Here is a 19,970-nt window from a genome sequence, read left to right on the forward strand (position 1 = left end):
AAAGTTTCCATCTGCTCTGCTGTACAGAGGCCTAGCCTCGCAGCTCAGGAGACCAGCATGAATGCCTCCCTGCACCCCCACATCCCAGGGCATGACATCCCCCAACGGGCCGGCAGAGACAGGCGCACTCTGACACTGGGCTCTCCAACATCTGTGACAGTCCCCAGCCCAGTACGCAGCCACTCAGTCCCCATCTTTACAGCTACTCCAGAGCCTGGGAACATTTGTCTGGACCAACGCACTGACCTTGGAGCCCACTGGTCCTCTCGACCCTGGCAAGCCCATCACACCTAGGTCGCCTTTTTCACCCTGTGGGAATCAGAAAAAGAGGGAAAAAGAGCTACAATGACACTGCCTAGAGAAAGTGAACCAGGAAAGGCACGGGCAAGACCAGGGTGGGAATGGGGACACTGGGGCTGGCCTGTGACTCCGAGGACCCCAATGCTGCCTAGCTCACTCGCCCATGACTGCATGCTCCACGCTTCATTCTGGTGTTTGAGATTAAACAGAGAGTGAAATTGTCTAAGGCGGAGACTGTCTCCAAACTAAACACTCACTAAGATACTGTAAGTGGACTGATGTTTGGTCTTCCAGAAAGAGCTGTGAAAGGTAGGGGAGAGCATGTGCAGGCAACGGGGCTTCAAAGGACAGGGTGTCAGCTCCCCCAAAACTTCCCCTTCTCTGCTCTTACATAGGGAGAATCTTTCAGATATTCCCATGTACTCTTACCCTAGGTCTGCAGCCAAGCAGAATGAACAAGAGACTCTGGGTATTTACCATGGAGGCTGGGGGCTAGGACTCATGGCTGGGATCTTAGAATGGTTTACAGTTGGAACTTTCAGTACTTTTTGTGCTAAAAAAATCCTCTAAAACAGCACTAAACTATAAAATATATGGTGAGCCCCATACTTAATTTTTAATTTTTTCAGAAGTCACAATAAAAGTAAAACTAAACAGATGAAATTAAGTTTAAAACATATTTTATTTCCTCTAATTAATTTAATCTAATTATCTTTTCAACATGTCAATTAAAAATCACTAATGAGGGTTTTACATTCTATTTTTGATAATAAATATTTGAAACCTGTTGTGTATTTAACATTTAAATCACATCTCAATCCAGGTGCGAGATTTTCATCCAAAACACTTGATCTGTATTTAGGTTTCATTAAATTTATAGTTAAAGAAAAAAGCAAATTCACATACTCAAGTCACTCCATGATACTTAAATGTTTTCCAATAACTGCACAGAGGAAAGGTTTTTCAATTCAAACTTAAAATTCAGTTCCTCAGTTGCACGGGGCACATTTCAAGGGCTCAAAAGCTGCACATGGCTGGTGGCTGCCATGTTGGGCAGCTCAGCTCTGTGTAGTGGATTTTTAAAGAAATATCCTCAGGACTCTTCCTAAGAGGACTGGGAACAATTTTCTATCCTCGTAATAAATACAGCCAGTAAGTGAGTCACGGCAGAATGTGACATTCACCTGCCCACCCCTGACTTTGGCAGGTCACATTTCTAAGTCATGGCTTCCACACCCAACGGTCCAGGATCAAAGTGAGAAAAATGTACCCGAAGACGTGGGTGTGGACATGTTGGCTTTTCATAACCTGCCTGAGGAAGGGGGTTGTACCAGCATTTGGTGATCTCTCTCTGAATGTATGAATTCAGCGAACTCCTGTGCCCTGACCCCCAGCCCTGCCGATGAGCAGGACAGGCCAACAGCTTTCTGGACACCAGCTCTCTAGGGTCACCCCAGGAAAGCTGAATAACTAACTGCACGTTAACTCTCAGGACAAGGAGCCCCAGGACCCTCATTCCCCGCCAACCCCGCAGGAGCAGAGCTGTGGGACTGACCAAGACCTTGGGTCCAAGGGAAGCAGGAGTGTCTGGGGACCTCTGGGCAGTCCTCATGGTCCCTCCTGCCTCCTCCCCCGAGCCCCGCAGGAAGGGAGCTTCACCTACTATGGGCCAGGGGCCAGGGGAGCTGCCACCTTCTCCCCTCTGGTTCTGACACCACGTCACACTTACCCTGGGGCCTTCAGGGCCGGGCCAGCCGACAGGCCCAGGCATGCCAGGCACCCCGGGGGGGCCAGGTCTACCCTTCAAAGACAAAGAACACAAGTCAGGACAGCTAGCTTTGTTCCCCTCCTTCCAAAGACTCCGATTTGTCTCTGGGGCCCAGAGGGAAGTGTGGGCCTCCAAGCGTGGCCCCAGGGCCCCCATCCCCGCCCTTAGAAGACTGATGGCCGAGAAAGTTGGGTCACTTGGCTGTAAGTCGAAGCCCCTGGCCACGTCGTGTCCACACACAAGACTTCCACTCACGACACGGAAGGTGGTGGGGAAGGGGTTCTCAGCGTCTCAGCTCTTCCATCGTTACCTCCTCCACCATCCACCCCCGGTTTTCCCTGCATGCCCCCGGGAGGCAGCGTATGGGGAGGGACCATGCCTGGAGCTGCAGCGATGCTGCTGGCACTCCCTCCGCATCTTCTCCCCGACTCGGGTGCCCACCTCCCAGGGCGTTCCCTCCTTGCTGTAGCAACTCACTCCTGCAGCCTGTGACGGTGGAGTCTGAGGGGTGCTCGGAGCTGCCTAGCAGTTTATGTACCTCTCCCTTCCTGCAGCCCACAGCCCAGCTCCCTTCTGTCAAGGCAGGACGAGTTCTGTAGTTCTGTGGTACGATGCAGACTCCAGGGCTCCCCTAGGGATCAGCCTGAGGCTGGATGTCACCTGATCCCACCCTACACCAGCCTTCTGCCCCTGCCCCTCTGAGGCCCCCTCCCCTCAGGCTTCTCCTGACAGAGCCCCTCGATGGTTCATCCACTTGCACACAGCCTGTCCCATCTCTGTCTCTGTGTCTCGGAACCCCTGACGTAAGCTGCTGAGCTGTGGGAGTGTGCCCCGTGAGAGCCCCAGGGAGCGGCCACTGGGGGTCTGTCCTGACCTCCGCCCCCACTGGCTACTTTCAGTAAGCCTCACTGGAGATGTGGGAGGCTTGGCCCCTAAATCAGAGATCACAGATGCTGGCCTGTGTACCAGGTTCTGCTCCTGCCTCTCTCAGCCCTGGCAGATGTGCCCAGTCCTTCATGGCACTTGTCAGTTCTGAGCTTGGGGGCCAGGCCAGCATCCTTCCAGCCCAGCACTTCAGACGACCACCAGGCCTTGGCTGGAGTTGCCAGCTGTGCCCTAAAGAGCTGGAACGTTGCCTCACAAAGTTCTGCTTGGGGCCTTTATTGACAGTGAAAGCATCTGAATAAGACATTTACCTGGGAAAATCGTAATTTATCTTTAGAACCTTATTCCTTGACCAAAGCACTGCACCTCCTTCCACCACCAAGCCCTACAGTTTCAGCGCCAGCGTCCACTGACCACAGCAAGTCGCAGCTGGCTTACTCCTTCCTGACACTAATGGGAGTCTTACCAACATGTGTGGGTCACTCAGAGTCCCCGTGACCTGAAGCGACTCTCATTTATTTCGGCTGGGCCTGGGAGCAAAACCATTGTTTCTGTCTGACACTTTACTCCAGTTTAATTGAATTGACAGGGAGAGTCATTTTGTGCCACTGACTGGGGCCCTGGAGGGTTTATCTGCTGGTCGCAGAGGCTGGGGGATATTTGGCCAAGCTTGGCAGCCTCCAGCAGACGTCGGAATGCTGGCAGGAGCAGGCTGCATCTCCAGATTGCACAGTGGGCTACTGTCATGGGGATGGAAGAGCCATCATCGACCACCTGGGTATCAGGGCCGCAGAGGTGCAAGGCTGGTCCCCACCCACTCCTGGGGTGCACACACTCACACACACGCGGGGCATGTTCCATACCTTCCTTCCTGGTCGGCCTAGCTCCCCCTGTGGATGGAGAAGAGAGGTAAGGAGAGGCTGTTTGGAGGAAAAGTTCTGGAAGCAGAGGGCTCTGCAGGGCTGATGACTGGGCATGCCCCTGCAGCTGGGTCCCCGGGCGGCTCACAGCACCCTGGCCATGCTGAGACCCACCGGTGGGGTCCTACACTCACAGCAGCCCAGTCTTCATGGAGCCAGTCCTCACCCACAAAGGCGGGATTAGCACGTGCTTTGGAATCTCACCCGGAAACTACTCCGTGGCAGCCCGAGAAAACAGGCTGCAATTACCCAGGAGACGTGGGATGAAGAAAGCGGTGGCTCATACCTTTTCTCCCTTTGGTCCTGTCTTGCCAGGAAGCCCCGGTGGGCCCTGCACAATCAAGAGAAGTGAAGAAAGTGAACATCAGACCAAGGCAGGACGGGCGGGGAGGGAGGCGGGACGGGGTGGTGGGGGTCCTGGTACCCTGGGTGCCTGCATCGGTGGCCCTGTTCGCTCTGCAGACTCAGGGCTCCAGGCACCGCGGGGAGGACCCTCCAGCCCTCCAGCCCAGGCTCCGGCTCCCCCAGCTTTCCCTGAGCTGTGTTACTGCTATGCTCACACACCCACGCTCCGTGACTGTCATTTGCTCCCTGGAATTCTTGGGTTGCCTGAAACATTATGAGGGCTTGGTGAGAGCAACTAGAAAGTCTTGCAGAAAGGCTACTGGCTGAAAGCAAGATGCCTCACCACCTCTCCTACCTTTTCAGCTGCTCCTACCAAGTGTCCCCGACAAGAGGAAGGGGTGCTTTGCACACAAGAGCAGCGGACTCAGAAACTCCCACAGTGAATTTGAAGAAGACCTCAGTGGTACAGCAGAAGCCTTCTGTTTGAAGATATTAAGGACATGGGCAAGGGAACAGTGCATCTGGGTCCCACTGCCTGGGAGCGGGGCCGACTCCCGCTCAGGGACTCCGGCACCCGCTGCACTAAAGCCCGGCACACCCACAGCAGAGCGCAGCTGCTCTCTGTTCACGTGTCTGTGAAACACTTAGCTTGCCAACTGTTTTCCAAGCTCCCCAGGACAGCAGAGAGGAAATCCATCAAACCCCGAGGCCACCACTTCATCCCCAAGACCTGCAGGTGGACATGCCTCGCACAAAGCCTGTTTGGAATAGGATTTCTATAATGCTTGTCCAAATTACAGACGGCCCGGCCCCCTGGGCCAGTGGTTCCTGAGCCGATTGCACAATAGAACCCCCCAGGGATCTTTGAAAATTTCCAAGGGGCACAGGCATCAGGGATTCTTGAAGCTCCCGGTGGATTCTGATGTGCAGAAAAGTTTGGGAACCACTGTCTTTGGTTCCCAACAGAAACTCCTGTTTCAGGGAGGGAAGGAGGGAGAGTTTCAACTCCACTCTTTTTCCTTTTCCAAGCCTCCATTTTTTCCATTTCTTCAAATGGGCTAGAAATATTTATCGTTATCAGGCCAGCATGCTCTACACAGCGGGACTGCACATGTGCTGGAGATGGCAGTCTGAGGGCAGCAGGGACCCCCTTCCCTTCTCGTGCTCTGTGGGGTCTCACGCAGTCACACACTGTTCGCATGGACCACAAGAGGTGGGACGATGGAAACCCCCCGAGAGGGGATCCTCTGGTGCCTACCCTGCCCTTGCGCAGACTTCCCAGCCCGTCTGTGGCAGCTCTGGCCAACTCAGGGTCTGAGGTCCTGTTTTCCTCATTGCATTCAACAAATCTGCAAGGGGAACCTCTACTCCCCACGCACGGGTGTGGGCTGGGTGCACGTGAGCAAGGGAGACAACCACCCTGCTCATAAGATCAGGGGCCAGTTCACTTTTTCTATAAAGAGCCAAAGAGTCAATATCTCAGGCTGTGCCTCTGATACAGCAATGCTGTCATGACAACTCAACTGAACTCTGCCCTTCAGCACAAAAGTAGCCAGAGATGATCAAATTTAATTGCAAAAACAAGCCGGGTTGGACCCCTGGATCATTGTTTGCTGATCTTACAGAGCTTACATTTTATGGAGGGGAGACCAGAAAGATCAGGCACCAAAGGTAAGAAAACTCTAACAACAGGAGAAAACTATGCAGAGAATGAAGACAGATCACTGGCTGGAGAGAGACAGGGAAGGTGCCTGCAGATGGGGTGGGTGGGGGAGGCATTTCTGCATAGGGGCATGCACACTGAGTGACCAGAGAGCTGGTCACACTAAAAATCAGGGGGAAGAAGGTCCCAGACAGCCAGAGCCACAAGCACCAAGGCCCTAAGACCGGAAAAAGCTTGGGGCGCTGAGGACCGGAGAGACACAGCGCGGGCAGTGGCAGTCATGCGAGCTGATGCAAGAGGTGTGGGCAGAGTCCCTTGTGCAGAGGCTTTGCTCCAGGATGAGGGGTCTGTCTCAGTCCTCCTGTGACGGGAAGCAGGCCCAGGCCGGGGGACGTCCCTCCTTGATGGATCCCCTCTCCCAGGCTGGCCAGAGGGGCGGGAGTCTGTGAAGCAGGGTCTCTGGATGGAGGGTACTCTTTGCTGGCCTAGAAAATCCTTTCTCTGGCATTTTGCTTGTCTCTCACCCTTACTTTAGCTCTGGTGGGGTGAGATGGGCTGCCTGGTATCTGGGGGCCCAAATAAGCTTAGGGTAACGTGTTCCTTGTTGTCTCCATTTTTCTGCCCTGAATGCAGGCACCCCTGCGTCCACTGGTGGGGTCCATGGTCACACTGTCATCAATGCTTGTCTGACGATAACTATATGATAACCAAGCCCAACTGGGCAGCGCCTCATTTGGTCACCCCAGAATCCAGTATTGCAGGGGAAGCTATCAGCCCCACTGCACACATAAGGAAATCAACAGGAAAGCTGGGAGGCAGAATTCACCCCAAGAAGAACCAGTTTTCTATCCACGTGTCTCTGGAACTAGAGGCAACCCAGGGAAGGAAAACACCCCATGTCACATTAAAGAGGGCAGCTCTGCCCAGTGGGTATCCCTGCTCTGAACAGAGGCAGGGCAGAGGGCCTGGGGGATGCACTGACCTGGGGGCCCGGAGGCCCAGGGGAGCTGAGTGACCCTTGCATGCACAGGGGCTCCTGTGTGGTCTCCAGCTCCAGGATGAGATTCTTCATATCTGGGGAGAGAAGCTTCAAAGCAAAGTGACACAGGTTACAGGTCAGACTTGGGGGACAGAAGGGTCACACCCCTGGACACAGACCTGTTCCACAGTCCAGCCCCCAGGCTGGCAGTTCCCTGACACCTCAGTGGGGATCCCAAGAAGGCGACTTCCGGGCCCCCAGTTCCTGTTCTCTCACCTGCTCTGGAGACAAACTTGGCTTGAATAGATTATAGAGATATAATGTCTCTTCAACACAGTATTGGAAGTCCTAGCCATAGCAATCAGACAAGAAAAAGAAATAAAAGGGATCCAAATTGGAAGGGAAGAGGTACAACCGTCACTCTATGGAGACATAATGGCCACTTGCGATGTGTTAGGAAGCTGATTCAGGGGCCTCTATCCAACGTCCGGGGCAGCACTGGCCAACAGAAATAAAATGTGAGACACCTGTGTCTTTCACATTTTTCTGGTAGCCACATTAAGAAGATAAAAGGACACAAGTGAAATTAATTTTAAGAAGTATTTTATTTTACCCAATATATCCCAAATATTATTATTTCAATGTATATTCAACATAGAAAGTTACCGAGAATCTTACATTCTTATAAAATACATCCAGTGTGTATTTCATGCTCAGAGCACATCTCAACTGGGACTGACCATGTTAAAGGTGCTCAGTAGCCATGTAGGGCCAGTGGCTACTGTCCTGGATGGTAGAGGTCCAAGGGCTTCTGGAAAGATCTGAGCATCTCAAGTCCCTGGAAGGCCCTGGCCTATTGTCTTCCAGATCAGCATCCCAAATCTCGCACTTTCCTTACCTTTTCCCTTCTTCCCCAGTTCCATTTCCCCTCACAGGACTATTTCATGTGTCACTTCATGGAGATGGTCTAAGTTAGATACAGGCTGTGGAAGGAAATTTCACTTGGGGAGAAGAAAAACAAAAGGGGAAATTCTTGGTCTGGGCCGCTAATGGGACCCCAGAAAGTCATAAATCCCTCATTGTTTTTGAGAAGATGGGGCACGTCGCCTAGTCCAGTTCCCTGGGAGTCTTCTCCCAGGGAGTCTAAGACAGTGGGAGAACAGACGCGCACCTCAAACTGCAAAGTGTCCAAATGGCAGGGGTGTGGGTGGGCTGTGTGGTGGGCCTGAGGCCCGGGCTTCTGCTCTCGCCCCGGCCCTGAGGTACTCACCGGGCTTCGGCCCCCTCGGAAGAACGGTGGTGGGAAGAGAGGGGGCGGAGGGGGGGTCAGCAGGCAGCATGCTTTGTGGCTGCCACGCTTCTTCTGGTCCAGGCCGGGAAGGGCTGTTCAGAGAAAAGCACTGCTCATTAGTGCGGGTCAGCAGTAGGGCCTTCGTGTGCCCCCCGAGCCCAGGGGGAGACCTGCATGCCTCCCCAGATGTCCGCGTCTGCTCTCCAGCCTGTTAGATGTGAGCACACCTCCTGCTTCTCCTTGACGTAGCCCTCCACCACCTTCTGAGTAAGCGAGCAGCTAGTGCAGACACTGCAACCTTAGAAGGTCCAGGTCTCCTTCTCCAGATGCTGACTGTTCACTTTGTAGATGGGACAAAGAATGCAAAGTTCAAACAGACTCAAAATGTGCCCCCCAACTAACAGGGAGAAGGCAGTGTCTGTTAATAACCTTGACATTGTGCCTGGAAGGAACTGTTCAGAGCAGGAGGCAGCCAGGGCTGGAGGCAGTGCCAATTAGACCCAGAGCCACAACTTCAAACACGCATTTGACTCCAGACTCTACACACACATTCGGGGTCACCCATGCTCACCAGAGAGCGACAGTTTAATGTCTTAAGATGTGAGTGTAAACTAAAAATAGAGTTATCATATGATCCAGCAGTCTCACTCCTGGGCATATATCTGGAGGAAACTCTGGATAAAGACACCTGTACCCCAATGTTCACAGCAGCACTATTTACAATAGTCAAGACATGGAAACAACCTAAACGCCCATCAACAGGTGACTGGATAAAGAAGCTGTGGTGTATTTATACAACGGAATACTACTCAGCCATAAAAAGTAATTAAATAACGCCATTTGCAGCAACATGGATGCACCTATAGACTGTCATTCTAAGTGAAGTCAGACAGAGAAAGACAAATATCATCTGCTATCACTTATATGTGGAATCTAAAAAAGGACACAAATGAACTTATCTACAAAACAGAGACAGACTCACAGACATAGAAAACAAACATGGTTACCGGGGGGGGGGGAGAGTGGAGGAAGGGATAAACTGGGAGCTGGGGATTTTCAGATACTAGCTATTATATATAAAATAGGTAAACAACAAGGTCCTACTGTACAGCACACGGAGCTATACTCAATACCTTGTAATAACCTATAATGAAAAAGAATATGAAAAAGAATATAAAAAATATAAAAGCCAACAATTATTAAAAGAAAAAAAGACATAGATGTAAAGAGGTAGGCCAATGGCCCTGGATCCTTACAGCTTTGCTGTGACGTGGAGACTCACGCACGTTCAATGTCGGCATGTGTTCGGTGTTGAAGTTCACCTCGCAGAAAGGACACAGATCCTAAGTGTCCAGCCCAGTAGACTGCTGCACAGGGAGCGTGCCCTGGAAGTGGGTGCAAGGGCCCAGACACAGGACCGCGCAGCCACCAGCAGCGCCGTCAGCTCCCGCAGGTCCCTGCACTGCTCCCTCCCCACCGCCCCCACCTCCAGCCCTGGGGACTCCTGGGGCCTGTGTTTGCACTTGACATACATGTCAACCCTTTGGGTTCTTTTTGTGCCTGGTCGCTGTTTGCAGCTGTTCGTGCTGCCAACTAGAGCTCCCCTGTGTGACTATGTGTCCATCCCATGGCCGCTGAACATCGGATGACACCGCCACACCCCCACCACAATGGCTAAAACAAAAAGGACCAAAAACATCCAAGGTTGCCAGGGTGTGGCACAGCCAGAACTCTCATGCGTGGGCTGGTGGGAGTGAAAATTGGTTCAACCTTTTTGGAAAACTGCTCAACACTGTCTACTAAAGCTGAATGTAGGCACATCGTTTAGCTGAGAAATCCACTCCTAAGTGCTTACTGATGGGAAAGTGGGTGCACATTCACCCAAACACCTGAACGAGAACATTCTCAGCAGTAAGATCCATCATCGCCAAAAGCTGTGATTTTTCATCTCCCAGTTTTGGTCTCATGATGTGCCCTGGCCTCCACGCCTTCAAGCCTCTGACCTCGCAGAAAGGTTGCCCCCCGCCCTCTCATGCCTCTCAGCCCTGCACCCACTTGTCAGTCTTGTCCCCCAGGGGCCAGCGCTGGCCTTCCCTTTCCACCCTGTGTTCCAGGACCTTCCTCAGACATCAGGCAACCGATAGGTGCTCCCCAGAGGGCTCTGGTGTGGGGCTGTGTGTGTCAGCTCCAGCGCCCTGGGAGTCACTGCCCTGAGCACACACACACCCTGATGTCTCGTGGACCTGCATCCCTCTGGCTAGGCCAGTGGTCCTCAGCCCCTGGAAGAGCCCCGTTGGTAAGAAATATTATTTAAAGACCCCTTTATTATCCCCAGAATGAAATTTACAAGTAAAAGACAACACATCCATGCAATTTACAAAATCAACATAATGCTCGGAATGTAACATAAAAGAGAGCTCTTTTTTTACTTCTTTTTACCATAAAAGTAATTTAAGGTATAAAAATATGCATATTTGATTATAAGCGGTCAGGCAGAAGCAGATGGGAAAACGAGACAATGCAGGTGGAGGCTTGCGCCTGTGTGTGAGATCACAGCCAAGGCCAACACGGCAACACGGAAGCTTCAAGGGCTGGCTCCGCTGTGAGGGGTGGGACTTTCTCAAATGACAGACAACACCGCCTTAAAGTCCCAACCAAAACAAGCACAGGCATTGCTCAAGAGCCTCAGAAAACTCAGTTTAATACAAGAGCGGTTCTGCAGAGAGGGGTGTGAAAGAGAATTAGGTTCTAGGATGAGGTCTTCAGAAAAGGCGTGAATCTTCCCTGTGACACTTCAAGGTCGTGTGGCACACGGACCCCCCATTTATGTATGGTTCTGACCTGCTCTTTGCAGGAAACGTCTCACCCAGCCATTGTGACAGCCGAAAATGAAAATGTTCAAAGCAGCCCCATTAGGGACGGTTGGCTTATCCCAAGCTTGGAGCTGGCTCGGTGACAAACAGTCCACAGAACCTGGTTTCCCAGACCCAAGACGGCATCTGCCCAGGCTGCTAGGTTAACAGGGACCCCAGGGAGTTCAGAGAAGCGAGGAAGAGGCAATGACCAGCTGGGAGGGGCGCGGAGGCGTCCCAGGAGAGGGGGCATTCACGCTCATTCTGGAAGGTCAGCTGGGGTACCTGGGGACCGGCAGGTGCATGTGGTGACTGTTTCCAGACCACCTATGGCCCCCGCGCCTCCCTGCAGCATACATCCTGCGCAGCCCGCCCCGATGAAAGACCCTGTCTCCTTTAAAGCCCCTTCCCTCACTTCCTCCGGGAAGTGGGAGCACCCTCAGTGGACACACACCGGCAGCTGCTCCTCCCGCTGGGGCTTCTGCCTTGTTCACCCCCCAATCTCCCGCCCCCCTCGACCCACTTCATTTCAGCAGGTGAAGACCATCTATTTCTGCCCATCCCTCAACTCCCTGGAGATGTTTGTGTTTAGCCCAGTCCAGTTTATTTACAGCTCCCACCAGCTCAGAATATTTCCATCAGGTGGACGTGTTTGTGAACAGCTTCCCCCTGCCCCTCCCTCCCAGCCATTAAGCCAGGACTTCACATGTCTATTTTGGTGTCATCCCAGTGGCCTGCGGGTTTCTCTCCGGACTGTGCTGCCTCCAGGGAATCATGTCCAAGATTGGGTCCAGCCTGGAAAAGCCCCAGGGGCTCACTTGTAATGGAAACGATTGTGCGAGCGTGTGTGTGTGTGTGCGCGCTCGCGCAGGGCCTGCAGAAACCTTGGGGCCCCACGTGGCTCAGCCCCAGGTAGCTGCCTTGTAATTTGAGGACTGCTTGCCCCAAATTTATAGACACCAAAGTCAGATTGTGTGTGGCCACTGCAGCACCATGTCGTGGGGAGAAACAACCCCGAGCCCCATGCAGGCTTTTGGCAAACGTTTGCTTTGCTTTTCTTGCTGCTGGCTTTGCCCTTTGGATGCAGCACCCACTTGACTCTTGGGCATATCCTTGGAAAGTGATTCACTACAACTTACTCTCAGAACGTAGGGACTTGGATCAAAGAGTGTGAGTCCGGGTACAAGTGACCGTGTGACCCACGTGACTCCCTTCTTGAAGCTGAGACTCAGTGTCCCCGTCTGCACCACGAGGAATTTGGCCCAAACCATCTCCAAAGGCCTTTTTTATTCCTCTGGTCCCAGGACCACCACCACATCCATGAGGACCTCTCACTCACAGACTGGCCCATCAGCAGGGCCCTAGGGACAGCCTTTTCCATCTGCCTCCTTCTGCATCAGGTGGCACCCCTTCAGCCAGTCAAATTGTCATTAGGCGGCACTGAAGGAAAAAAGCGACCCTAACATCCTGCCCTTGCAGGCTGGGGAAATCACAGGTGCGGCCACTCTCTCCGACCCCACAGCTGCTTGCACTCAGGTCCTCACATCCTCCTTCTTTCTAGGTGCCCCCACCCCACCCCTGCCACCTGGTGGAACGAGCAGGAGCCCGAGGGGAGGACAGGCGACGGGCACACACTCACGGCATCATGTTCCGACAGCAAGTCAGGTGTCTCAGCTACAGCCACCTTCTCACCTGATCTGGCTGCGGTTTGCCCGGTTTTCTCTGGTTCTCCCGGGTTCACGAGTTCCAGGGAAGGCGGCTCCCTACAACTTTCCTTTCACCCCACTCCCAGCACACACACCTTGAAGAACAAATTCGGATCCTAACGCTTGAAGGTGTTTACACTTCTCTGAAATTCCACGTTAGGGGTTTGCTGTCTTGGGATGTGATGGAGCAGGCAGGCCTGTGGGGGGCAGGTGAGGACACAACCTACAACGAAGACACTCGCCCCAGGGACAGTCGGCCACGTGACCCAAGCCAGGCAGCCCGGAACGAGATGGAGGGCGTCTCGGCAACCCAAAGCCAGGGGTGGCCCTGGACCGCACAACACCATGCCACTTCAAAGCCAAGAGGGCAGCAGCTGCCAGCCGGCCAGTCCGAACCAAGGTCACAAGAGGGGCACACACAAGTGTGCACACACACACACACACACACACATCACACGAGCGTGTGTGCCACGGTTCTCACAGACTCTGTCAGACCCCTTTGCACTGCAATCCAACACCAGCAGAGAAGTTTCAGATTTAAAGGCTGCTGAAAGCTCCCAGAGCAAGTCTGCTTTCCAAGGGTCCGTTTTTCCACACGGCACGCACACACTCACTCACTCAACTCACCCCGGCAGCAGGCTGAGTAGCAGAGCAGTCCTGAAACCGTGAGCAGGTGAGTGAGGCTGAGGGCCGGGCCCGTCATCGTCACCGGGGGGCCAGGCCCAGGCAGACTGGCCGGGGCACCGGCTGGAGGCAGGCTGAGACGCGTCACGCCCCCAGAGCCCCGGCGCCCAGCCTGCCGGGCATCTGGGGTGGGAGCTGGCCAATCCTGCTCTGGTGTTGCTTCTGCCCCAGATGCCAGGGGTCCGGAAGCCAGTCCTGAGCTCCCGGGAGCAGGACGGGAAAGGCAGCGCTCTGGCCTCGCAGGAGGTTGTGCTGGGGGCAGCTTGGGAGAGGGATGGGTCCTTGGGGAGGGCCCGGGGTGGGGAGGCGAGCTTGGGAGCCCAGGATAGTGATGGCCCTGCAGCTGAGAGGAAACCGAGTGGAATCCGGGAGGGGGATGGTGTGGGGGGACTCAGCCTCCCTCTGCTCCACGGAAGGTCTTTGTTGCTTCACCATGTCAGTGCCAAAGTGCTGCCAACAAAGCTAAATTTAATTTTTTAAATATATTTATATGTTTACAAAGGGCTCACGGGGCAAACCTTAGCTGGAGCCTCCTTGTAAAATGAATGATTAAGTGACATATACCAGATGCATGTGGCAATCTGATACTTTGTAGGCACCCAGTGCACAAGCAGGCGTGCGTGCGTGCACACACACACGCACACGCAATTATCAAGATTATAGAAGACAAGATCATTAGTACTTCGCAGGAAGCACTGCTGTTGTAACCACCTTAGTAAAGATCAAGAGTTACAGCAGGAGTCAGCAAATTTTTTCGGGAAAGGGCCGGATAGTGAGTGTTTTAGACTCTAGGAGCCACGTGGCCTTTGGAGCAACTCTGCTGTTGCACATGAGAGCTTCCTGAGACACCTCGGGCAGAAATGCGAGTGGCCTGCTGCAATGGCACCTCACTTACAAAAACAGGAGGCAGGCTGGATCTGGCCCACAGGCTGTAGTGAGCCAACCACTGAGTGACAGCCTCCAAAAGAAAGGATGCTTCCTGTATTCATTCATTCATTCGTTCATTCATTCATTCATCTACTGTCTCATTCATTCAGAAATACACAGTGAGCGGGGACCAAATGCCTGCAAGACACGATGACCCGACACGGTTCCTGCCCTTGAAATGAGTCATTTGGTGTCGAGGAATGGAGTCAGGCAAACTCAGGCTGGAGTCCTGGTTTTGCCACTCACTTGCTGTCTGACCTTGAGGAAGTTATTTACTTTGTCTGAGCCTCAGCTTTCTCGTCTGTAGAGAGGGTATGGAGAAACGCATCTTGCGAGCTCGTCGTGGCTTTTGGAGTTCCTGGGCATAGAACAGCAGCTCTTTTATCAACATTTCCATAGGTAACTTGCACAAGGTGGAGAAAGAAAGGTGGCTACCATGGGACTGGGGTGTCTGGTGGTGGGTTACAGGAGAAAGTGATGGGTATAAGTTGGGCGGGGGATACAAGTGAGAAAAATCAGGGAAAGCTTCCTGGAAGAGGTGGCATTTGAGCTGCACTTTGCAAGCAGAGAAGGTCTGCTGGTACAACAATGGGAGGGGGACGGGAGGGCAGGGAAAGGCTCTGCTCCTTCTCTGGGATGTTTCCCTCGATTCTCAGAAACAGAGTCTAAGACATCAGAGGAGACAGTGCGGAAGGCGTGGAGAGCTCGGTCCTGAAACCCAGACCATTGCAGAAAAGTCTTCTGCGTCACATTTTCTGAAATACCCCAGTGCCAGGTCCTGTTCCTACGGCTCTATTTTTCAGGGCTCATTTCAAAGATCCTTGGAGGTGGACGTTTTGCCACTTTTAGCACCCAAAGCATCCATTTTTTACCACTGGCATCAAACTTCTTCTCAAAAGGCTTACACAAGACACCACTCTGCTATACTTCGTTTCATTATTGTCAAAATGAAGGGGACTGACCAGATGATGGCAGAGGTCCTGTCCAACCCTGCAGGCATCTGAATCTTTGCTCCGAACCCAGTGTCTCAGGCTGTCTCTCTTTTCTGTTTCTCCTTCTGCCATTCTCTTTCCTGCCCCAGGCCCATCCTCCATCTCTCTGCCTCCCTATCTCTAACTTTGTCTCACTCTCTGTGTCTGCCTCCCCAACTAACAGTTGGATTTCCTGAAGTCAAAAGCCTGGATGTGAGCTCACTCCTTAACCACCCCTTCAGCCAAGCGTGCTCGCCTGGGTTGAGGAATCCTGGTCTCCAGCCCCGGTGTGGTCAGTAACCTGCTGTGTGACCTTGAACAATTCACTTCCACGCTGGGCCTTGGTGTTCCCAAATGTAAAATGGGAGCATTGGACCACATGAGCTCTGAGCCCTTCCTTTCCAGCCGCGGCTTCTTCCAGGGGTGGTGACACCCAAGACGCAATGGTCCTTCATGAGGGTGCTGGACCGGGATGGAGGACCACCCCCACTCCCCTGAGAGTGATCCCTGCCCTCCAGGCAGCCGGCCCGCTGGGCTGCCCATCCTGGGCCCAGCACTGGCTCACCAGAGCAGGGCTGCCTGCAGAATCTAATTGATAAGAAAGGTTTCTGAGCCCTTCCTGCAGCCGTCAGCAGGTGTCATATTCACAGTATTTTGTCTTAATTGCGGCTCTGGGATTTATCACCCAGGCCAGAAGACCACTTCTGGAATACTGCCTCCCGGGCACGGGGCCAGAGCGCCTGTCCCCGCTGCGGCCATGCGTAGGCCTGGTTCCTGCTGCCCCAACAAAGCAGAGTCTGCTTTACATCTTCCTGCTGTGTCTCCTGCCCTTGCGGCCCAGAGAGCTTGTGCGGCCTGGATAACTCGGCATCCTTCCAAAGGAGCCAGGGTCCCAGTGCACATCTGGGGGCAGAGCCCCGGGTCCCGCCAGCCCCGGGCGCCTGGGTCTGCTGTCCCACCCCCAAACCTGGGTGGGCAGAGAAGTAGGCTGGAGGATCTGGGTTCAGCCTTCTCACTGCCAGACACCCTGTCCTTGGCCTGACTTTGGTCAGGCTCTCAACCAGGCCTCGACCTCGGGCTTCCGTGACAGCCTTGCTGAGTCGAGTTTTAGCAAGAACCCACTAAGTCGGTTTAGCGAGAATCCCCACCCCTGGTATCTGATCACCCTGGCCTGCCTTCAGCTGGAGTCCTGCTAAGAGGCTTTAGCAAGATCCCCTACCCTTGATGTCTCCTCTTGGTGATTTTCCATCCACCGACCCCCACAACCCACTCCTTGACTACAAATCCCCACTTGTTCTGTTTCATTCGGAACTGAGCTCAGCCTCCCCTACTGAGACCGTCCTGCCTCCCGGGGACAGAGTCTGCTTCAAAGTCTTCCCAGTCCTTTCAACAAGCATCAGAACCATCTTCTCTTTGACACAGAACCCATGTTTTGCACACAGGGGAGCCCTGACACAGATTCAACTTGAGCTCCTAACCCTTTACTGAGCAGTTGCTCGTGCGGAGCCCTTGCTGTGCTGCAGGATGTGGGGTGGATGCACCCACAGTCTAGCCTCTGGAGGGCAGTGATCTCTTCTCATCTGCTAACTCCAGCCGACTGATACAGATTTCCTGGGATGCTGTGTAAAGAAGGACCCTGAGGAAAGGGTCATGCCTTACTGGTAATTGCCTCCCTGAGAGGAGAGGCGGGCGTGGCAGCTGCGCTGCGTCTTTGCTGGCCCTGGTCTCGCCAAGTCCTCGTCATGCAACAAAGACAACGCTGGACTTGGCATTACTGAATTATTAACATTGTTGAACCCTCCCAGCAGTCATCCTCCATTCCCAGAGGAGAAAAGAGCTCTTGGAGAAGCCGAGTCACCTTGTCCAGGCCACACAGCTAGAACAGTCGGGGTCAGAGTTCCACAGGACTCTGGCCCAGCCCTGGGAGAAGACGCCCCCCTGGTGGCCGTTTCCCCAGCCCCTGGGGGGGACCCCCATCAGACTGTCTCCCCCACCCCCGCTCTTCTTGTGGACCCGGCCCTTCCCTGGCGCCCACTCCTAACCCCCAGCCACTGACTTCACATCTCAGGGCCTCTTCAGAGTTGGGGCTGTATTCCCCCCAACATATTTGGCCCCACCGGCCAGACCTACCCCTGAGAAGTGGCCGCACTGCCAGGCCCCCTCGGTGTGGGGACTGGGGTCGTGGGACTGCGCCTCTTCTCACCCTGCTGCCAGGACAGGCAGGGCCCGCGTGCCTGGACGCCAGCGGGGAGGCCGGCCACCCCCAACCAGGGACACTGGACTCTCGGGTGAGCAGGGGGTACGTTTCGATTAGACTAAGTCTTGGAAATGCTGGCGCTTGTTTGTCACAGCAGATAGCATCACCCTAGCCCGCGAGTGAGGTGCCAACCATGGAACGTCCGTGAGCACCCAGGGTCCTTCTCTGTTCCCCAAATCACCACACAAGGTGTGTGCCTGGACCATCACCTTTGTCTTCAGATGAGGCTCAGAGATCCAGGGAGGCGCCTGAGGTCACACACAGCCAGCAGGTGGTTGGCCAGGTGTCTTGCATTGAAGATATCGATTGAATCCTGACATCTGACCCTGGATGACTTGGTGACCAGCACAACATGGTGACTCGCCCCACGCCCCCAACTCCATCTAGAGAGAATGAGCAGGGACTCAGAAAAAACAGCAGGTGTCGTCCCAGCCAAATGGGCTTGGAGGCGTTTCCAACACCTGGTTCCACGTCTTGCTAATCAAACCTCACGATGACTGATCTTTCGATCCTACTTCACTGGTTCATAAATGAGTTGTCAGTCCGAGTGGCTTCCCGGACTCTCCCGGCCACAGGGAGGGTTTGGTCATTTACCTTCTCTGTTGAATAGTCTACTCTTCAAAGAGGGCAAAGGGTTGCAACTCATTTTGAAATCCATCAAAAAAAATAAGATGGGTAAACACACAGGGGATGGAGTAAACACCACAAAAATTATAACATTTGCAGAATCTGCAACATCTGCGTGGTGGGTGCATTTGTCTGCGAGTCTGCCACAGCCAAGCACCCGGGTGGTTAAACAACAGGAATTTGTTTTGCACAGTTTGGGAACCTCGAAGTCCAAGGTGAAGGTGTCAGGAGGCTTGGTTTCTTCCGGGACGTCCCTCCTTGGCTTGCGGATGCCTGCCCTCTCCCTGTGTCCTCACGGGACCTTTCCTCTTTCTCAGCGTCCCTGCTGTCTCTTTGTGTGCCCAAATCTCCTCTACTTGTAAGGACACCCATCCTATTGGACCAGAGCCACCCATATGGCCTCTGTAACCTTAATCACCTCTTTAAAGGCCTGTGTCCAAATACAGTCACATGCTGAGGTCATGGAGGTTGGGATTTCAGCATGCACATTGGGGGTGAGGGCAAGACGCAAGTCAGCCCGTAACCGGGGGTATCTGGTGCTCCCTGGGCAATTCTTCCCACTTGTTTGAATGCTTGGGATTTTTCATAATAAAATAAAATGTAAAAATGTAGGTAGGCAACAGAGAACCAGAAGATATCTCCACAGGGTTAGGATCGGGGTGGGTGGGTCCAGCGCCCTTGCTGGTGAACATCTAGGGGCTGCACAGAGCCAGGACACCAGCGCCATCTGGAGGAGTATGTCTGCACTCATCAGGAGACCTTGAGCGAGGAATTGAACCCCCAGGAAGGACAGGAGACAGACGTTCTTTTCTGCACCCTTCCCCGACAATACAGACGCCACACTCCCCAGGCTCCCCAAGCTACAAGGATGAAGGAAAACCACCTCACACTGGTCATTATTTTATAGTAAGTCACATATCAAAAGTGACTCCCTTGACCCTCCTAGACTGCTGGTGGGAATGTATTTGGTGCAACCGCTATGGAAAACTGTATGAAGATTCCTTTAAAAACTGAAAATAGAGTTAGCCTATGATCCAGCCAGCCCACTTCTGGGCATACATCCAGAGAAAATGCTACTTCGAAAAGACGACTGCTCCCCAATGTTCACAGCAATACTATTTACAATAGCCAAGACAAGGAAGCAACCTAAATGTCCATCAACAGGTGACTGGATAAAAAAGCTGTGGTACATTTATACAATGGAATACTACTCAGCCATAAAAAAGAATGAAATAATACCACTTGCAGCAACATGGATGGACCTAGAGATCATTATTCTAAGTGAAGTAAGCCAGAAAGAGAAAGAAAAATACCATATGATATCACTTATATGTGAAACCTAAAAAAATGACACAAATGAACTTACTTATCAAACAGAGACAGACTCACAGACATAGAGAACAAACTTATCAGGCGGGAAATGGGAGGAGGTGGAGGGATAAATTGGGACTTTGGGATCAGCATATATAAAACAGATAAACAGCAAGGTTCTTCTGTATAGCACAGGGAACTATATTCAATATCTTGTAATAGCCTGTAATGAAAAATATATGTATATAAATGTAAAACTGAATCACCATGTTATACATCAGAAATTAACACAACACTGTAAATCAACAAAATTTCAATTAAAAAAAATTTACTCCTTTGTGTACAGATTCAAGGAGACAAACTCATCTCCCTTTCCTCCCACCAGGGAAATTTTTTGGACCTTATCTGAAGGAAGGCATCTGCTTTTCTGAGTTCAAGTTCTAATTTGACCAAATGGCATGTGGTAATAGAGAGGAAGGGTGAG

General features: G+C 52.8%; 1 protein-coding gene across 1 annotated transcript in view; it reads right to left on the minus strand.

Moving 5' to 3' along the window:
- Positions 1-19,970, minus strand: part of COLQ (collagen like tail subunit of asymmetric acetylcholinesterase) — a 54,191-nt gene that overhangs the window by 20,752 nt on the left and 13,469 nt on the right. Inside the window, exons 2-7 of the mRNA XM_031466959.2 lie at positions 8,131-8,243; positions 6,864-6,968; positions 4,160-4,204; positions 3,817-3,843; positions 2,030-2,101; positions 247-309 (exon numbers count right to left, since the gene is read on the minus strand). Of these exons, the coding sequence (XP_031322819.1) occupies positions 247-309; positions 2,030-2,101; positions 3,817-3,843; positions 4,160-4,204; positions 6,864-6,968; positions 8,131-8,243 (425 nt within the window). The remainder of the gene's footprint in view (positions 1-246; positions 310-2,029; positions 2,102-3,816; positions 3,844-4,159; positions 4,205-6,863; positions 6,969-8,130; positions 8,244-19,970) is intronic.

This window comes from Camelus dromedarius, chromosome 2, assembly GCF_036321535.1.
Source record: "Camelus dromedarius isolate mCamDro1 chromosome 2, mCamDro1.pat, whole genome shotgun sequence".
In the NCBI taxonomy this organism is placed as follows: domain Eukaryota; kingdom Metazoa; phylum Chordata; class Mammalia; order Artiodactyla; family Camelidae; genus Camelus; species Camelus dromedarius.